We start from the raw sequence: 19,451 nt of genomic DNA on the forward strand, positions 1-19,451 counted from the left end.
TGTTTTGTTGAAATCATATTGAGTATTTCTATACTGCATTTCATTCATTCAACCTTGCATCCATTTGAACTCTATAAAGCATTTTGTACCACCTTCTTCTTTTGTTCCTATTTACCAGTGTGCTATTCAATTATTAATTTATTATAAAGCGTGATATATATATCTATTTTAAATTATCAAATAACCCTTTTAAACTTGCAAAACAGAACTACTTCTTGGCTCAGTGGGGTCAGGGGGATTCCAAGAGAGGGGTGTTATACAAGGGTAGTCATCCAGAACGCATGAACTGGACCTAAAGATATATCAATAAGGGTTTTCATTCAGTATTCTAGACTAGGCGTTAACTTGGCTGTAGTGCTGAATTGAATCCTCTTACACATGTCATGGTGAGAGCAGTTGGACGTTTCATGCTGTTCGTATGAGTGAAATATCAAACGTGAATCCGATCATTAACAAATTGCATTTTTCTTCAAAACACAGTCATCGTAACATCGTTAACATAGCGTTTCACATCGCTAACAACTACAGGGTTTCATTTTATGCAGCAGGCCAGTGTTGTACCCTTTTACTAACAAGCTGATAGACACACCAAGGATTACGGGATGTTGACAGTGAAACTTTTAGAGCACGAATGTTGAAAGAGTTGGAGAAATGGGCTATTGCAACAGCGCATGCACATACATCCCAGTCAGGTTCCAGAAGATCGGTAGACACAGAGATACTGCATCTTAAGATTGATGTGACGCAGTGAAAAGATAAGGGAAGACATCAATTGACACTCTCTCAACAGGACATGGCCATATCATGATCATCCCTGGGGAAGATTTCACTATCTCCTAAATCGAACTCCCAGTCCATGAACATAAACATTTGAACCTGCAATTAAGGGCAAGTGGCGGGTGACCTAGACTCTTGGTCCATGCATCTACTTGTAGGTATACAGTCCTGGTAGGAAAGATTTCTCGTTTTGCACGTGGGAAGAACATGTGAGACACCGCAGTATTGTGTTGCAGGCCCTTCAGCAGGCCCACCGGACTGTAAAGTTTACTAAGTGCCAGATCTGTTAAGGTTCAATGACCTACCTTGGGCATGAGGTTGGTGGGAAAAAGAGTCAGCCTCTACCCAGAAAAGTACAAGCTGTGCAAGACTGGGCAACTCCCATGAACCAATCCCAGGTGAGAGCTTTTCTATGTCTCACTGGGTATTACGGTATTTTAATGTCAGACTATAGCACCATAGCTGCCCCTCTGATTGTCCTCACTACTCAAAAGAACCCTAAGAATGATTCTTGGTCTGAGGAGTGTGAGAAGGCTTTCCAAGGTCTGAAGGCTTCCTTGTGTTAAGCCCATGTTCTTAGGGCCCCTGACTACCAGAGACCTTTCATTGTGCAAATGACACTGGGTAGGTGCTGTTCTTTCAAAGTTAGACGTCAAAGGCAGGGAAAATCCTATATGTTTTATTAGTCACCGGGTTAAGGACAGAGAGCTCAAATGGGTGGCTGTGGACAAGGAATGCTTCTATATTGCACGGGCCCTCAGGAAGCTGAGACCCTACCACTTTGGGACTCACTTCACTGTGCAGATTGACCATAAGCCCTTAAAGCAGATAACTAACATGAAGGGGGAGCATTCTAAATTGCTCAGGTGGTCCATAAGCCTCCAAGGCTTTGACTTCACCATTGAGCATAGGCTAGGTGCACAACATATCAATGCTGATGGGCTGTCTAGGATGTATTACCGACTGGAACAGGAACCCCATCCAGGGGTGAATTAGATCCCTATCTGTAGTCTGGGGTGGGGGCGGGTGTTACTTTTTTGAAGGGAAGTAAAGCCTTCAGCTTCACTTACCTTGCGTTTTGCTCATTCATATGGGGAAACTGATCAGTCCTTCAGACAATCTGTACTGGGAAACCGTTTCCCTTTTGAATTTGTGTACGTTTTTAACATTGCACACAGAACCTTACAATGCAATGCAACGGGGATATGTTTGCATTGTTTTTGGTTACTTTTACATGTGCCTAAAGACAACTTGTGGTAGGAGATCCATTTTTACCATGTTTGCATTATCTTTAGTGCACACCTTTGTGTTTACCGCATATGGCTACTAAATGTGGCTAGTGACACAAGATTTTTGCTTGCTTCTTTGGTCATATTGTTGTTTGGCCTTCTCCCTGCCTTGCCAGGTCAGTAAATCCCTTATGAGGTCATGCACTTGCTTGGGAAAGCTGGTGCTTTTACGGGGGTAGTGATGCCTTTGTGTAAGTGTGGCCCATGAATGGTGAAGGGGACTGTATAGTCCAACTCCACATCCATGGTGCCAGAAAGCCTAGGTATGGGGCACACGTGAAACCAGTAGTTGTCCCGGATTGGACAACTACTGGCTGTTTGAATGGTGCAGATCCTTCTCATTGGTTGGCTTCCACGTGCTTCAAGCTGTGGTTTTATATAAGAATAAGACCTCTGCAGCCATTTCTTTAGATCATCGTTGGAGCCAAGAATCCTTCAAAGAAGAACAGCCTGCTGAAGATACGAACGTGACTCCTGGAGTTGCTCAGCATCCCTTCAGGGGTCCGGCCCGGTGAAGCCTTGCGTGACTACCTGATCTCTGAAGAACCTAACTAGTGCTGCAGCCCTTGGACTAGTGAGACCAGCTAGTCTTGACGCCTTCTTGAGGATACTGCCCTTCTGAGCCTCTGGAAGTGTCCCTGGACTGCCCGGTGGACTGACTGGCTCTCTCTTGGGCTACCTCACTCAAAGTATAGCTGTTCCGCACTCAAGCTCTGTGGTCACCCACTTGTGCAACAAGACGCCTTCTTCCTGCATTTCAGCATCCCAGCATTAAGGTGTCCTTGTCCTGGAACAGCTTCTGTGACTGCGACTGGAAGGATGTCTGTCGTTTCCGGTGTTCAGAGACCATCGCTGGAAATTGCCTTCCTCCAACCGGTTAAGTGTCCAGAGGAGGGCTGCATTGGTGTTTCTTGCATTTCTTCATAACCAGAAGTTGCATCTTGCGTTGCACCAGGCCAAAAAATCCTCAAACCCACACTCCTGGGCATCACTCACTGGAAACAGCGGCATAAGATCGAGCTCCCAGTTATCCCCAGATGATTCACAGTAACATCTGGGAAAATCGGAGTCGGGAGTGGGGGGAGTAAACACAGTGCATCTATTCCCCCTGTCTTCCATAGAATAACATTGGGAACAAGTCCTTTTGTCTCCTGCATTCCATTACACTCACCTGATGGTCATCAAACCTGGGTAGAGTAACCTCAAAGATAAAAACACATCTACTTATAATGCTTGAGTAACGTCTTTGAACTATCACCAACACAAGTGAATTGCAACTTGCCGGCTGAGACTCACTTCAGGGGGGAAACACTGTACCTTCTGTGACATTTGGGCACAAGGTCTCATTCTTCTTAGGGTTTGGACTGCAGAAGTTAGCGCATTAACTCTTGACTTGGTTTCATCATTTACCAGTATTTTTCTTATCTGCTTGCTGAATAAATGATTTTGAGGGCAATTATGAACCTATGGTGAATGTATATGTTTGTAACTTCGAGTATTCTGCGATAATACTACCTGTAGATTCCTTTTTCAGTGTGTTCAGAAGGCCCACTCCAAGTTCCTTGAAACACTTGTGTGTAGGCGCATTATATATGCCATGTCATATCATATCAATAAAAAACAGTATATTTATACGCACTTTCTAAATTGAATTATTATTGTGTGGCATACTCTGTGGAATCATTGGGGGCCCCTGACTCCACTCACACTCTCCTGAGATTAAGCCTTCACTGCTCTCCATTGCTACCTTGATTGGGTTTTGGCTAACCTCTTAGAGTTCCCCTGTTCACTATAACCAGGGTGGCTTCCTGCAATCCGTCCACCGGGCCAGAATCTAGAAATGCATCTTAACCTCCTCGAAAGGACCAGGCGTGCTTTGGCTGCAGTGAAAACACAGAGGCGAGTTGACAGAGCATCTGCAATAATATTTGGCCTCTGCTAAGGCCAGACGTACAGGAAAGCAATGCGCACCAACATGGTCCACAACAATGTATGTATTTTTATCTGGTATTCTAAATGTATTTAGCATTGCCATTGTTTAAGGTAGCAGGGTGTACACATAAAATATATCTGATATGCTCAAGCTATTTCAACATTATGACCGGTTGAACAAGTGTAGGCGCTTTATGCTGTCTCCTTAGTTAACATCCTGACCATCTATTCACAATTCAAAAATGATTAAGTTGCTTGAACAGATTCCACTAATCAAACAATTGCTGTTCCAGTGACAAACATCAAAAATGAAGAAAAACCTTTGCACGACATACCCAGTATTTTGCTGATGTTGGAGTTGTGCATGTCGGGGAAGGCCTGGAGGATCTTCCGTCGCTCATCTTTAGCCCACACCATGAAGGCATTCATTGGACGCTTAATGTGTGGCTCGCTGCTGCCACGTCCTCGAGATTCCCGATAAATTCTAGATTCAGACACGCCTGCACTTCCTAAAAGATCAAGACATTCCACAAAACACATTTTCAATTTATGGATCATCTCTTAAATACATTGTAATGTGCATTGAATTTTGAAGGGTCTGTATAGTAAATATTTACAGGATTCTCTGAATAATATTCTCCCTGGCTCACATCTCTTGGGCATAGTAGTGATCCAGGAGACCATTCAGTTCCTCTTTGCTTGGAATTCATTGGAAAATAGGCTCCTCTGCCCACCCCAACATGTCCACAACCCCGGATCAAGGCCATGCTATGTTTTCACACAATAAAGTGGCCTTCTGTACTGTAAAACAAGAGCAGATGATATCATGCCCCAAGAATGACTCACTAAAAGGTACTTAGACTGTTTTGACACCATTCCAAATTAATCGTATATTCATTATTTATTTTAAATTGTGTTCACTGAGCGAATATTATGCCCACCTTCTTTGTAAAGTCACAGAAATGTAAACTATAACCATTTTTGGAAATAATGTATTTCTGGAATTGCATATGTTGTGAACCTGCTCCAGCAACATCCGAGAATAGATTGCATTGGGTGCAACCTGGACATGAGGTGGTGTGCATAGGTCAGTATTGTGTGCTGGTTCAGGCAGAGTCCAGATTACAAAAACCTGCACGCAGAGAATAGGAACACGTACATGGGACAGTAGTAGACGACATCCTGTTGAATTCTCGTTTGGCGGCTTGCACTACAGATATTTACAATTTGGGGTACAATGGAAATATGGTGATTTGACCATAATCGCAGAATTGTTGGTGAAAGTACAGAAGCCAGGAGTAGAACCCAGGTTCCAACGTCATACACTAAGCCAACAGAACAGCCCTTCTTACGCGAAGACCCAAAAGATGGAAGTGTTCACTCTCAAATGGCCATGTCCAACTCTTCTGGAGCATTGCCAACATTTTCAAGATGAAACAGCGGCAACACCAACACTAACGTGTTGATTCAACAGTGCCCCCTGGAGCTAAGCTATCATGACATATCCTGTGGCAAATTTTAGTTCAAGCTTCAATTGTGAAATACATATCTGAAAAAGAAGCACCAATGACAATGATACTTAGAAAACAAACGAGCACTGACCGTCTGAATCTCCGCTCAGGTTGAAATCCATCATAGTGTGGCTGAACTTTCCATCTTCATTCTGCTTTGCGGCCAGTTGCTGCGAGAGGCTATCCAGCGTCGATTTATCCTAAAATATAAGACATTGCTATTTGAACCTTCAAATAAAAGACAGATCTGCTTAGCAGCAGTTCTTTCCTGCTGGGTGTTGCCTCACTACCCCAACAAGTTGTTGGGTACCTGAATATTCTGCGGTTGTTAAAAGAGAAATGTGCATGGCCAGGTGTACCTGCAGAAAATAAATGGCGGTGCAAAGCATTCCCCTATAAAACCACTTCCCTGTTTCTCTGCTTCTTGGAAAATTAATAAAAAATTGGTTTGGCTGAACAATGCTTGAAAGTGTAGCTAAAGTATGGCCATCTCAATGCCCTTTTTATTACAAGACACGACAATTTGCATTTGGGTACTCACCACAATTGCCATGTGATCAGTAGCTATGTCATACCTAATTAGTACATATTGCAACAGAATGAATGACCAGGCCACAGCTACAGCATGTGATTTGCAGGATGCCAATGTCACAAAGCATGGGCTGCTTGGAACCATGTCAGATACAAAAGAACTGCCTGAGGCACTGTGTTCTAGTGTGGTAGCACAAAACAACAAAATACTGCAAAATAAATGTGTCATGAGGGCTCATAACAAGTATGCCAGTCCAGAAAAAGGTGCCGGTACCAATGTGTACCGGCCCCTTTTCCAGACCGGCATAATCCGAGTCTGCCGGTAGGGGCAGTGAACTACGAACAGGCCTAACTCAGGCCCCTACCGGCAGATAATTCACTTAAGCACTGGCATCGCTAACAACAATGCTGGTGCTTCAGTGGTTCCATGGGAATGGGAATTTACCATTACTCTGCCGCTTGGAATATCCTGGTAATACTGGGATATCAGGTGGCGGAAACGGTAAACCACGATTGCCGGTAGGCCGCCGGTACTACCCGCATTCTCGTAATCAGCCCCATAGTGTGTCACTAATAACATGGGTACCAAACGATGCTCCTTTAGATCTATCCACACACTTTGGAGTGATGAATTGCTATAATCTGTCTTCCTGTGTTTTACAAGCAGATTTGAATATTGGCGTCTAGATTATTCATTTTAAGCACCCCCTGTTGGCTGCGCAGGTACATGCACACCAGATTATCTATGCTGTCTTAAATATATTGCCAACCAAAGCACAGGAAAAAAGCATTGCTTTGGTTGACAGTGTATTGAAGCAAACACTAGCTACTCGGAACATGGAGCTGTCCTGTGAGTGAACACTCCATGCACAAATCGGTTGCTGTGTCCCGCAAACATAACATGAGAGACACAGCAAAGAATGGCTTCCTTGTTACATAACGTGATTTTTTATTTTCATTTAATTTGGATGTTTGATAGTGTCTGCATCGCCCACGTGGAGGGTTGGAACACCTTGCATTACAGACCTTCATGTCTCATACATGCAATATTAAGGATGCCAGAAATCACAACATGGAAACACGCGTTCTGAACACACAGTGCGATTAAAAATGCAAGATGGCCGATTGTGAGGTTTAGTTCACCTGGCTGATGTAAAGGCAGCCAAGAGGAACAATCAAATTGCAGATAAAATCTTGAATGGTGTTACTTTGTGTGGTTCAAATGAAGCTTCCACTGGAGCCCACTGCGTGCCACAGGTAAGTGCAGGACTGGTACCCGAGCATAGAATATGGTTGGAGAAGAGTACTAAGGCTGCATGCAGTGCCAAGAACAAAATATGGATCTACATGTACTAAAAGGTGGCAATGGAGAGCTACAGGTCGACATGGAGGGGCCAGTGACTCTCCTCTAGGGCTTTTTCGCTGCAGCGGGACTGTTTGAATATGGCAATGAGGAGCAGCATGTCAAAGGGAGGACATTTCACAATTGGCATCAATTGATCTGGGGTGATTGAGCCCAGCCTAAAGAATATGCAGATCTGTTCATTTGGCGAGTTTAGCACTAGATCAGTGATTGGAAGATCAGTAGACCTCCACATGCGACCGGTTGAGTTTGCCATCCAGTAGGAGCAGCTGGTGAGGTTCTAGAGACTAGAGGCATATCCTTTGGAAGAGCAGGCCAGTAGCACTGTGTGGTGCATCAAGGTTGCAGAAATGGGGCGGGCGCTGGTCAGGCACTGGGTTCAGGAGGGATGGTCTGTCACTTTCCCGGGGCTTATAGTTCATAGCAACATAGGCAAGAGGCTAGATTCCAAAACAGTAAATGGTCAGGAGAGGCCCGTGGCCCTGTGTGTGGCTTGCAATATGAGAACAAGACAGACATCGGTCCCTTTTGGAAAAACATGGATTGAGATTTATTCAACAAGACCGTCATTGCGCCGAGTAGAAAGGGAAATTCGAAAATCAGCTTATTTCGAAACTGGTTTTCGCAATCATTTGCGAAAATGGTGTTAACAAATGCAGGGCATGGGGGAGGGATAAGTGTGATAGGGAGCCGGTGAGAAGTGGCATTTTCTCGGTAGTTTCAGGAGGTCTCATTAAAAGAAGGAGAAGGAGGTAGTACAAAAAGGTTGATTTGTTAAACATAAAATACAATATTTTTTCTATCAAAGTTAAACAGAACCACATAGAAAGCTCTGCACACAAAAAGTGCATGCATTGGTTTTACTTTCTTAAATGTATGGTGGACATTTCCTTTGGGTGTTCTACTGGGGGGGGGGGTTGCCGTCATTCTCAACTTGTGCGCGTTGCCTTGGGCAAATGTGCCAGTGATCAAAGAAGAAATCCACACTCCGTTTCAGTACAAGGTGACCCCAACCTCCCACTACTAAAACATGCCGTATAATAGAATAATTCAATTAGCTGCTATGAAGTCGGAGGAAAGATAATTCTCCCCGGATGTCACTCAACATTGCAGAATGTCAAACAGTCAAATGTGCGCCAATGTGCCTTGACTTGCATTAACCCTCCATCATTCCAGTAAGGCAAACTGTTAATAGTGTAGGTCAGGACAGGAAAGTGGAAAGGTCCAGCTACACACTGGAGCAAAAAAAAACATTCATGTGGCTGCTATATATACATACACACATCTGTGCTCATTTGAATGCACCTGCATAAAGACAATATAGAATTGAAAAACCTTCGTTTTAATAATGTCACAGTGGTACTATCACGTTTCATTTTCTTTGCCACATTCTTGTCCAAAAGAGATGGGAACATAAAATGAAATGAAATCAGCAAAGCAAATAAATACCTAGTTCCATCCAATGTGTACCCTAATGTAACTAGCGCTTAGATACCCAAGGTTTTTGTGCGCTGTAAACAAATGCAAAAATAAATAAATAAATTGTGCAGGGACAGCAGCATGAAATCCCTGCAGGCTATGGCCGGAGTTGGCAGCAGATATGCTGCTCCCTCTGGGTGTGTGCCGCGGAATCCGTACATTAAAACAAAGAAGAAAAAAAACGAATGGGAGATTTGACCAAATTTCTGCTCTACGAAAATTGCGTATAGCTGAAAATGTCAACCAAGTCCCCCTTTCGGTGGCATTACAGTGAACAAGGGCAGCGGGGCTGCAGGGTGTCCCCCGCACCCATCGGCATGAAGTTTTAAAAAAATAAATAAAAAAGGAAGAAAAGAGGACCCTACAGCGCTGGTTCCCAACCACGCAAGCGACGGGAACCAGTGTTGCAAAGGGATGCAAGACACGGCGGCACACAAGGAGGTGTGTCGCCCACAGGTAAGTAAAGGGGTGGGGGTAAGAGGGTAGTCTGAAATGTCCTGTGGAGAGAACACCGAAAGTTTTTTGGGGTAAAATAATGTTAATTTTTTTCTCCTTCAGACATTTCGGATTGGTTCATTTCTCAGTAATCCGTGTTCTGCAGGTGAAGGAGAAGCGGAAATCTCCACAATGCAACAGGAACCCTATAGGTTTTGCAGGCAGCACTCCATTTGGACAGCATTCTGCACGTTGTGTTAGAACCAGAGACACTATACACTGAAGGCCACCCTATTATATAGTCTCGCCTGGGTAACCCAATTATCCATAAATCAGAATTGCCCATTCATGGCCGTTTGGGCCTCAAGGGCCCACCAGTCCGGACCTATTGGCTCATGGTTGCTTACTTTGTTGGACTGAACACTGAACTACCTGCATGACCCTCAGAGCTGTGAGGCAGCCTTACTGTGTTGTAAAGTCATGAATAATTCTGAAGGTAGAAGTATGATGGGAGGTTGCTCCCAAGGTCAATTAATTTATGCTCCATCCTGCCAAGTCTGCTGACGTCTTGACAGTAACTTCATATTCAGGGTACGGTGCTCATGGGCATGCCATTACTGCCTGCACAATGGAAAAGGGTTGGCTACATTTGGGAACCTCTAGATTATACGGTATGTACCTCCAGGTAGTCATCATATACTTTGTTAATACCCTAACTCTTTGCCCTGTGTTGTCTTTCTCATACAGTCAACTCTTGACGCAGATGGTTAATATAGCACGAGCTTCGGCACCCTCCAGACCTTGCACATGGAGCCACATTGGTTAGGGATTTCATTCCCCAGTTTATCTCATGCTACTATATTTTAAAGGAATGTTAAAGCACATCTTGAGCCCATCATGCCGCTGCACACAACCACCGTTGAAGTATACTACTTAAAGCTCAAAGGCCTGCCATAAAACATGCTTTGAAGGGCGTGACATCATCCGGTCCCCACTTCCTTTTTTTAGCAGGCGGGCATCCAAGATTATACACTTCCTGCCCCCACACAGTCATTCTGTGCCACTCGTTTCTTCTACTAATTTCCTTTAGTGTCATGAAATCATAATGTCTGGCGTTCTTCCCAAACCAAAGACCCTTATCAACTGGTGCCAAGAAGCCAACCAAATGGCAGAAGCCATGCTAAAGAAGACCTGGTTATATTACATTAAAAAGGAAAACACATGGTACTCGTTGGTAAATGTGAGAAATGTATATATATTGTAACTCTCCACCAACCAGTCCCCATTTTTTAAGAACTTGAAAATCACTTTCCCACACATCTCTGTAGTAGAGAGATGGTCAACTGAATAATTTTCCACTGATTCAATTAACAATCCCGGTGTTGCTTTGTGGGATGTATTTACCCATGCATCCGAGCCATACCTCAAAACTGTGCAGTACTGACATGAAAACATCATGATGGCCAGAGCTTCCCAGAAAATGCGCAGGGAAATGCATGAAGAATAGGCTGCCACCCATTTTTGCCGATGTTATGGGCACAGAAGGACACTGCCTAAAACCACCATTGGACTACCCGCACAGTAGTCTGAAACCATTGGGAATGGCAATGCTGATTGCCAAATGCAACCTAGAATTGTGGGGAATTCATTTTCTTAAATCCCAAAAATGAGTGCAGTACCAGTACTCACCACTATCCAAAAGCCGGCAGTTTAAAACCACCCTGTGTTTCTCTGAAGGCAAGCCAAAGTGCCTATTTCAAACATTGCAATATGTGCAAAATATTCACTGAACACCAGCAGACATTTGGTAGAATGGAGTTTTGTGTGCCTACAAAATCTGGGAAATGAAGAGCCCAGAACAATGCTTATAACAAAACTGGCTGAGCTATGGAGTCAGCAGTTTAAGTTGCACTGGATTTAAAGACACTAAAATCGAAAATGTTTAGATCAAATGAGTGACCTATGTTTGGTGTCACATGCCTTTGTAACTGTTGAAATGCCATAGTTTTGCACTTAGAATCAGCCTTCTAGCTGCATATGTGAAAATGTTTAGTTTTATTTGAATGCAGGAACTGGGGAACAAAAAGTGACATTTTATCTGAAACCTGGCTTAAGGAACTGAATTCTGCCTGGCAACTACCCCCATCAGGAGTGAAACTTGAGTCACAGCTGTGTTCCCAGGCCTAGCTGCCCTTTTGCTGCTCACACTAAGGATATGCCATCTATCTGATAATTGAATTACCTGTGCTCTGCAGGAAAGTGAACAAAGCCCTGTCCTGGCTCAGGCAAAGGTTTTATTGGCAGGAGTCGTAAATGGTCGTAAAAAGTGGCTTCCTCCTGAGGAAAGGGGAGGGGCACTGCCTGTGAGAGCAAGCTGGCTTGGCAGAACTGGAAAAACCGGAAATTCAACCTTGTGCTGAGGGTAAACCACACCCCTTTGGAGCCAGAACATAACTTTAAAAAGATGAATAACTCATAGAGCGGACATGTGAAAATTTTATAAATGATACCATGATTCTTGTGATTTTTCTGCCCACAGTTTAAGAGGTTTTTAGAACCGGTGGTATGTTCAGGGGGGTGTCAGCGGAAAAGTGGGGATAACTCTAAATGTATGCATGTTAAAAATCTGAAACTTCATCAGTTAATGTCCGTACGCCCTGCGCACATGTATGTAAAGTTGGGTCAATGTCAGAAATTGCAAAATCAGTTAAAAAGTGAAATATGTGCCATTTCTGAATGCAAGCTCCCAGGAAGAGCAGAGTTTGAACAGGGGATACCTCCTGTAATGCATGATGGGTGCATATGATTTTAAAACAATATGTACCTCTGCAAATATGTATTTGTTTCAAATCTAGATTTGTGTGTAAGTTGACAGGAGGAGTGGACTTTCTGCAGGCTGTAAAATGACATCACTCCGACCCAACCTAGCTCCCCCAATCAAATGATAAATGGAAGTTTGACCAATTAGAAGCTGAGAGAGAGGTAGGGTCAGTGATGCTAGAACACACCCACATTCTAAACACATAAAAGCAGACAGACAGGACAGATAGGGACTTTTCAATTCCATCTGCAGCGGGACGCTCTGCCGAAAAAATCCATGCTTTACCTCCATCAAACCTCCAGAGAGCCAAACTAGAGACTTCAATCTATCCAGAACTAGAGACCCAGACCAGAGAACCAGAGAGAGCTGACCCAGATCACTGTGAAGTGCAGAGACCAGAGGCGAATTTAAAACCCTGACCAGATCCGTGATGAGGCTCATTTCACTCAAGAATATAGTGTGAGTACCTAGAAAACTGTGCAGAACCAATCTCCTAGTTAAAATCATATAATTCAATCTATTTAACCTAAGTAGAACTGCCTCCTAGCTGTCACCTGTCATTTTAGCTGCAAAATCTGCCACTTGTCATTTTGAACTTTAAAATTTGCAAAACCAAAAACGACCTTTATTTAATCGCTCATATCTCCGCGACCGTTTGTGCTAGAGACTTGCATTTGGAAGATGAGATCCTAGGCTTTCCTAGGACCCCAAAACGATAGAGATAGTCCTTGTGGTTCCTCTGTAATAGCGCTCGGCGCATCCGCGAATTTTGCCGCGATTTGCAAATTTCTTCACATGTAAAAACTGCTGCTGCTTGCCTTCCATTTGCCAGAAATTCGTTTAACCTGCTAACTATCCCTGCCTCATTGCTAGTGTGAGCCTGGACTAATATTAACTAGATACCAATCACCCTGAACCTCTGAAAGGGAATTAAAAGTATTTTAGCATACTTTTCAATTCATTGCCAGCACATATCAAAGCAATTTGGGCCTGTGTTTTCAAACTTCTGTAGTCTAAGCTTGCTGGGGTGAACTGAATCACATTTGATTGCATTTCTGAGAACTGTGTGTTTTCCTTCCATTTCCTTGCCTTGCATCAAAGGGGGGAGGGGATTGCCAGAGAAAAGTGATTACATTGTTTTGCTGAAATCATATCAAGTTGTTTTCTATACTGCATTTCATTCATTCAACCTTGCATTTCCTTGAACCTTATAAAGCATTCTCTACCACATTATACTTCTGTACCTATTCACCTGTGTGCTATCTTATCCATTTCATCTCAACTCATTATTGATTATAGAGAAGCGTGTTAGCGCCAGATTCTCCGTTGTTAATATTTATCATATCAGATTAAGTGTGGTATTCAATTATTAATTTATTATAAAGTGGGATATATATATCTATTGTTTAATTTATCAAATAAACCTTTTAACTTGCAAAACAGAACTACTTCTTGGCTCAGTGGGGTCAGGGGGATTCCAAGAGAGGGGTGTTATATAGGGGTAGTCATCCAGAACGCATGAACTGGACCTAAAGATATATCAATAAGGGTTTTCATTCAGTATTATAGAGTAGGCGTTGACTTAGCTGTAGTGTTGAATACGCTGTCTCACATTTATGTCCTTTACTCAAATTTACATGAAAAGAAAAAATATCCAGCCACAAGGAAAACAAATTTCTCGCAGAAAATTGGACTCTATATGTAAAAGTGCAAAAACTGTCCTAAATTGTTTGTGCGTTGCTTCCTATCTATCGTACATGAGTGGTTTCGCGAGTGGTAGAGAAGTAGGAGAAGCAAATGGTGAAAGAATGAGATCGAAAAGCAGAAGGACATGTTTGAGATGTTTATTGGGACCTCTCGCCTTCACTTTTTCCAATATCATATCTAGGAAACCTAAAATGTTGCCCGTTTTGATCTTAATTAGTCGGCTACTCTACACATGTTCTAACTACATAGTCTTTTAGAAGTGCCCCACTCAGGGACTGAAGGTCACAATCAGGTCAGTCATTTTAGATATTCAACATGAATTTTCATGAGAACAATTCACAATGATTTGAAAAGAATGGAAATGTACCAAACATTAACTCTGAATATACCGTAAGCCTGACACATTGAAATCCCTTGAGGACTGCCATTGGATGTCATTGAACAATGGGGCAAGGAATTTAACTGCGACACGCACGTGTTTGAGTCAACATCTCAAAATCGGGTGTGGTATCATTCTACGGAGCTAACCTGGCACATTTTGTATGTCTGGCATATGAGCGTAAAACAAGGTCATAATTGGAACGCAGGACAGCAGTATCTGATTGAAGTTAACCTAGATATCCTTCATTTATCCTCTGCTCCTTGCAAATAACGGCCTGTTCTCAAGTGTTCACGGTTACGTCTGTGACCTGGTTTGGAAGTAAGTACTGCACTTTAAGTTGAATTAATTAGTCATGTGTCTCTAGCGCAAAACCAGAAGCCTGAACTGCCTGTGGGCGCCTGTGAAAGAAACTCCAAGATCTTTCTACAGTTGAAAAAATCAGGTCCTTAAATGGCCGGGTTTGCTACGAAGATCATTCCACAGGCACACGACTCTAACAGGGCAAAGGTCACCAAACTGTCACTAACCTTACTACTTCACATCGAAAACAACATTGATTGCAATGTCAATGACGAAAGAGGGCACCAGGCGTCAAGGCTACAGAGGGGGAATGTGGGACTGGTTACGGTCTTTGCGATGCGTGCGGACCGTGACAAGCAAGACTTGATCAAATTAGTGTTACCGGTAATGAAATGCGACAGGAATGCCCTGGTGCACTGGGAAAAACAACACAAAAAAGTGAGCATATAGTGCTTGGCGGCCTTAGCTGAATGGTTCTGGAGAAGACACTCATTCTAAAATGTGTTAATTTCCTGCCAAGATGTAGGCTGCTGCAATTTGATTGGGGCAAATCTATGTGTCAATATTAGCATCTTTTAGGACGATTCACTACACATTTTAAATTATTAGGGAATAGGACAGAGATGCAAAATAAAATATAAAAAGATACATGTTGGGATAGGGGTCCCAGAATTACAAACACTATGTTGCTGTTTTTTTCCCTACCAGAGTAAATGGCTATAAGGTGAAGTGGCTTATAAAAAGACTATTTGATTATTGTCTATATTCTATTACATATGAGAAAAATGTATTTTTGTTGTGCTGTTATGCGTTTAAGAGGGCCTAATTGTAGTGAGAATCTGGCTCACCAGAGGATGCACATTTTGGTATCTTAAAATACCAGCACGCTGTATCCAGTGTAAAAGCGAACATGTTCGTTTCCATCATGTTTGTAGGCATGTTTTGTCAACTGTAAGGAAATCTCTGGTCAGAAGAGTCCTCCCACCCCTTCAGATGATTTACCGATTTAAAACCACAAGAGCACTGAAACTTTCCCAGTTAGACAATTTCAAGTAGTATGAGAAACCTGAGGGTATCTACACCCCCACTCCCCTTTGATTCTCTTCTCAGGTGGCCATGGAAAGGCCATCGCTTTTAGTTCATGATCCTGGGGGTGGACATGCAAGGGAGGATCACCTGGGTGGAGGGTCCTTGGGGATTGGAAAGAGGATGTCAGCAGGTGAGACATAGTATCACCCTTTTTCTTGTGATAACCAATCTTATCCTTACCCTGTCTTTATAGGCTGTTGCCAATCACTTCCCATCATTTCCCCTCATTTGTTCTAATGTATTACTGGGACGAGGAAGAGGTGACTAGGAGTGGTACACACTCACATGTAATTTCTGGTACTGAGACGAGGAAGAGGACTGAAGACTGTTGAGAGAGTCAGGCATATACAGAGAACACAAATAACTATGGTCAGGCAATTGGACTTAAGGATTCACACCTGCAACCTGTTAAATAGTTGCATGTGCCTAAAAGGTGGGGCCGAAAATCAGGAAAGAAAGAGCAGGAGAGATGCCAGGCCGAGCATTTCAGGCCTGTGAGGGGAGAAATCCTGTTGAGAATGAGGTTGCCGAGGAGGATCCAGTCAGGAGGGCAGTATGCCGGCATATACCCTGTGACATTGAGGCTTGAGCGGGCCTTGAGAGGGTCACAGTGGTTGGAGTCCTCATGGTCGAGTGCCCACAGCAGAAGCTGTGGGGCACAGAAGAGAGTCTGTCACAATATAGTACCGGCAGCGTCTGCAAGAGATGAGCAGAGCTACCAATGAACCCACAGAGTGAACAGCAGAGTGCGGTCACGGCTCGCAATACTACGGAGACCTGTACGCGGAGTAGAAGCAGAGGAAATAAGCACCCTGGAGGAGGCACCAGGTACCGGTGAGTGCACAACAGGGAACACTCGTACTGTGGTGCTCCTGGCGGCTACTACAGGGCAAAAGTAAATGCAAATGCACATAATGAGATGTGCAAGATAAAGTGTACCCAAAGTGAAGGGTTGTAGTGGAAAATATGAACAAGTTGAACTGCCAATGAAAGAATATGAAGAACTATTGAAAACCAAATTAAAGGAAGGCTTTGATAAACCTATGAATGGAATGCAAGCTTGTGTGAAGCATTCAGGACATATATTGAAAGGTGAAGAACGAATCTTATGAAATACAATGAAAAGCAAGCAATGAATATTACTGAAGAGTGTGAAAGTAAAGTGAAGGAAAGAGAGCACTGTATGAAAAAATACATTGTGGCAAAGTCAAGAAACTGTCAAAGAGGGAAATACATTGTGTCAAAGCGAAAAGACTAGCGAAGAGAAAGCAAAGTGAATGTAAACAGGGTTACCAGTTGCGTGACCTGTAACGGGTAGACTGTGTGGTCCGACAACTGCACCTATAACAAGGATACCCTATCTGAGAGAGTTAAAGAAATCTACAGATAACAAATCTGCATGTATGAAAAAGATTACTTAAGTGAGGCAGAGATCAAAGCAATCTGTATAAACTTTCAAGGAAATTGCTGCCTTGGAGAAGGAAAACTCAAGGCCCTTTTGGAACTGTGTTGTCTTCTTGGGGAAGGGAACCCTGAGACTTTGTGGAACTGTCTTGAACTTGAGGAAGGCGAGCTGAAAAGTAAGCCAAGAGCTGGGAGAAGCTCAGAATACTATTTTGGAACACTATTTGATTTGTTGTTGAGATCCCTATAAATTGTTTAGCTATAGTTGTGAGGTGAAGTATATGTTTTGGACACAGACAGACGTAAGTTGAACTTAATGACACAGACTTTCCTTAGTTTGCTTAGGTAGGGAAATCCCACCTTAGCATAGGGTAAGTTAGGCCTTCAACCTTCCTGACATTTAAGTTAATAGAACTATTTTGTTTGAACTTTGAATCTCTTTTCTGTGTCTCGATTCATGATGCATTGACAGTCGGGGTACCCAGTGCCGAAAACCCAATACAAAGCATTCAGTTGGAGCAGTACCAGGGATCCTTGAAAACGCTCAGCTGATTACCAGTGGAACAATGTAAAACGTTTAAAATCTGTTGCACTATTCATGACAACTAATTCGACCCTCTCGATGTTTTAGGCTACAGCTCCCATGATCTTTATCCACTGACTATGCTGGTTAGTGGCCATAGGAGTTAAAGTCCACAACATCTTCAGGTCCACATAAAGAGTAATTCTGCCCTATATGTGAAGCATAAAGGGACAAAGAGAAACACTATTTGGTGAAATTAGCTCCTCGACCACAGAACCGCAGGAAACCCCTAGCCCGAGAGAGAAGCATCCTAGGGCAGTTCTTCTGGATCAGGAATACACTTGAGGCTTTAGTAAGTGCCCTTACTAGCCAGCCAGCCAGCCATCCTTCCAGAGAACCCTGGAATACGCACCCTTCACAAAGAGTTCCCATCCCCCCCATTGTATGTAATTGGGGCTACCCCCTCCTTTCGTCCAGCTTCATAGCGAAGCCAATGTGATTAACACCTATTTTGCCAGCATTGCAAGAGACCCGTTTGACTTCAACCACAAACAACCTGAGTGCTGTGAAATGGCCAAAAGGCACCAAGTGCAGCACCAAAGACCAGGTAACCTCTGCCCATTCCCATGCCAAAGCACCATGAGTGATCCTCGTTATGGCCGGTGCACCATTATACCCAACATATATCCGGGATGCACATAAAAAAATAGACTCCTTTCCTGCCAGCAGTCTCGTGCACTCCGTACCATCCCAGGGAAGAGGGACCCCATTTTCCTGGACTTTCTTCTATTTCCCTTCCGATAGCACTTACATGTGGCACAAAAAGAAATCAGCATGTCATGCTCCCCAAATAAAAGTTAAAAAAACTATGAAATAAATAAAAACACAGTAAAACTGTGCTTAAACAAAGCATTATCAGTCTTTCGGCAGAGCAGAGGACGGGGTTCAGCTTGAAAAAGTCTAATTAGTAAGAAACCTCCCCGCCATACTGGACTAAAAACAAAGCAGAAAAAAGCACCCTTCAAACACATTACAGCAGGAAAGCAGAATCTCCATTTCACAAATTACCAGCAGTGTGCGGATAATGCCAATCCACCCTCAACCAACAACACATCCCTGGCGCCTCCAGAAAGGGACGCAGAATGGTCTCAAGTTCACACGCAAAGCATCCATTAATCATGGTTATCTTAATGTGTGAGCCCGTTACAAGTAGTTAAAACTCCCAGAGCTCTCCAGGGCTGCTGTGGTTGCAAGTACATAATAAATGATACCGGGGCTGCCAGGTGCTTGGATGGGAGGCGCGGTGGCGCAAGTGCAACACTGCTGTTCTTGATCAAAGCTGAAGGTCGATATGAGCGAGAAACAAAGCACCCGCACTTGGAATTATGAATGCAGTCACCCCGCTTGCAGGTTGGATTTATAGCTGGAATTCTGCCTTTCAGTCCTTTTTTAACAGGGGTTGCCAATTAAGCGGATACATCATAGAACGAGAAAACGTACAGGGCCTTTATAAGGCAGGGCGTTACTAGGCCACTGCCCTGCACTCCACCAGCAGGGGAGCACCAACGCTGCACCAGACTGCCCTACGAGCTGTCAAAGTTGCCTCCTTGTCAAGAATGGGCAACAAAAGGGCACTTCAGCTGAGGGAACAAACCCCTTTGCATCAGCCCAAGAGGCTGAGGTTAGCCAGAGTATGTAAGATGAGAAAATAGGCACTCACTGTACATACACTAGAAAGATAGGTCAGTGAATCGAAATGTTGCTTCAGAGATATGCAGCCACAGGTTCGATTCCTGGTGCTGCAACATGAAGCTGTAGTCCTAGTTCTATGTCAGTTGCTTGTCCCAGTTTTTCTATTTTCAAAAATCTGGTCACCCTAAATGGCTAATATAAGTGGAATACATAGAA

General features: G+C 43.4%; 1 protein-coding gene across 4 annotated transcripts in view; it reads right to left on the reverse strand.

The window, feature by feature from the left end:
* The window catches only part of SOX5 (SRY-box transcription factor 5), a 624,232-nt gene that overhangs the window by 35,918 nt on the left and 568,863 nt on the right, over positions 1–19,451 (reverse strand). For all 4 annotated transcript variants that reach the window (XM_069628460.1, XM_069628461.1, XM_069628459.1 and 1 more), the window contains 2 exons: positions 5,601–5,709; positions 4,334–4,507 (listed from right to left, as the gene is read on the reverse strand). In XM_069628460.1, coding sequence (XP_069484561.1) covers positions 4,334–4,507; positions 5,601–5,709 — 283 coding nt within the window. The remainder of the gene's footprint in view (positions 1–4,333; positions 4,508–5,600; positions 5,710–19,451) is intronic.

This window comes from Ambystoma mexicanum, chromosome 12 (assembly GCF_040938575.1).
Source record: "Ambystoma mexicanum isolate Mex_15411 chromosome 12, UKY_AmexF1_1, whole genome shotgun sequence".
NCBI classification, from domain to species: Eukaryota; Metazoa; Chordata; class Amphibia; order Caudata; family Ambystomatidae; genus Ambystoma; species Ambystoma mexicanum.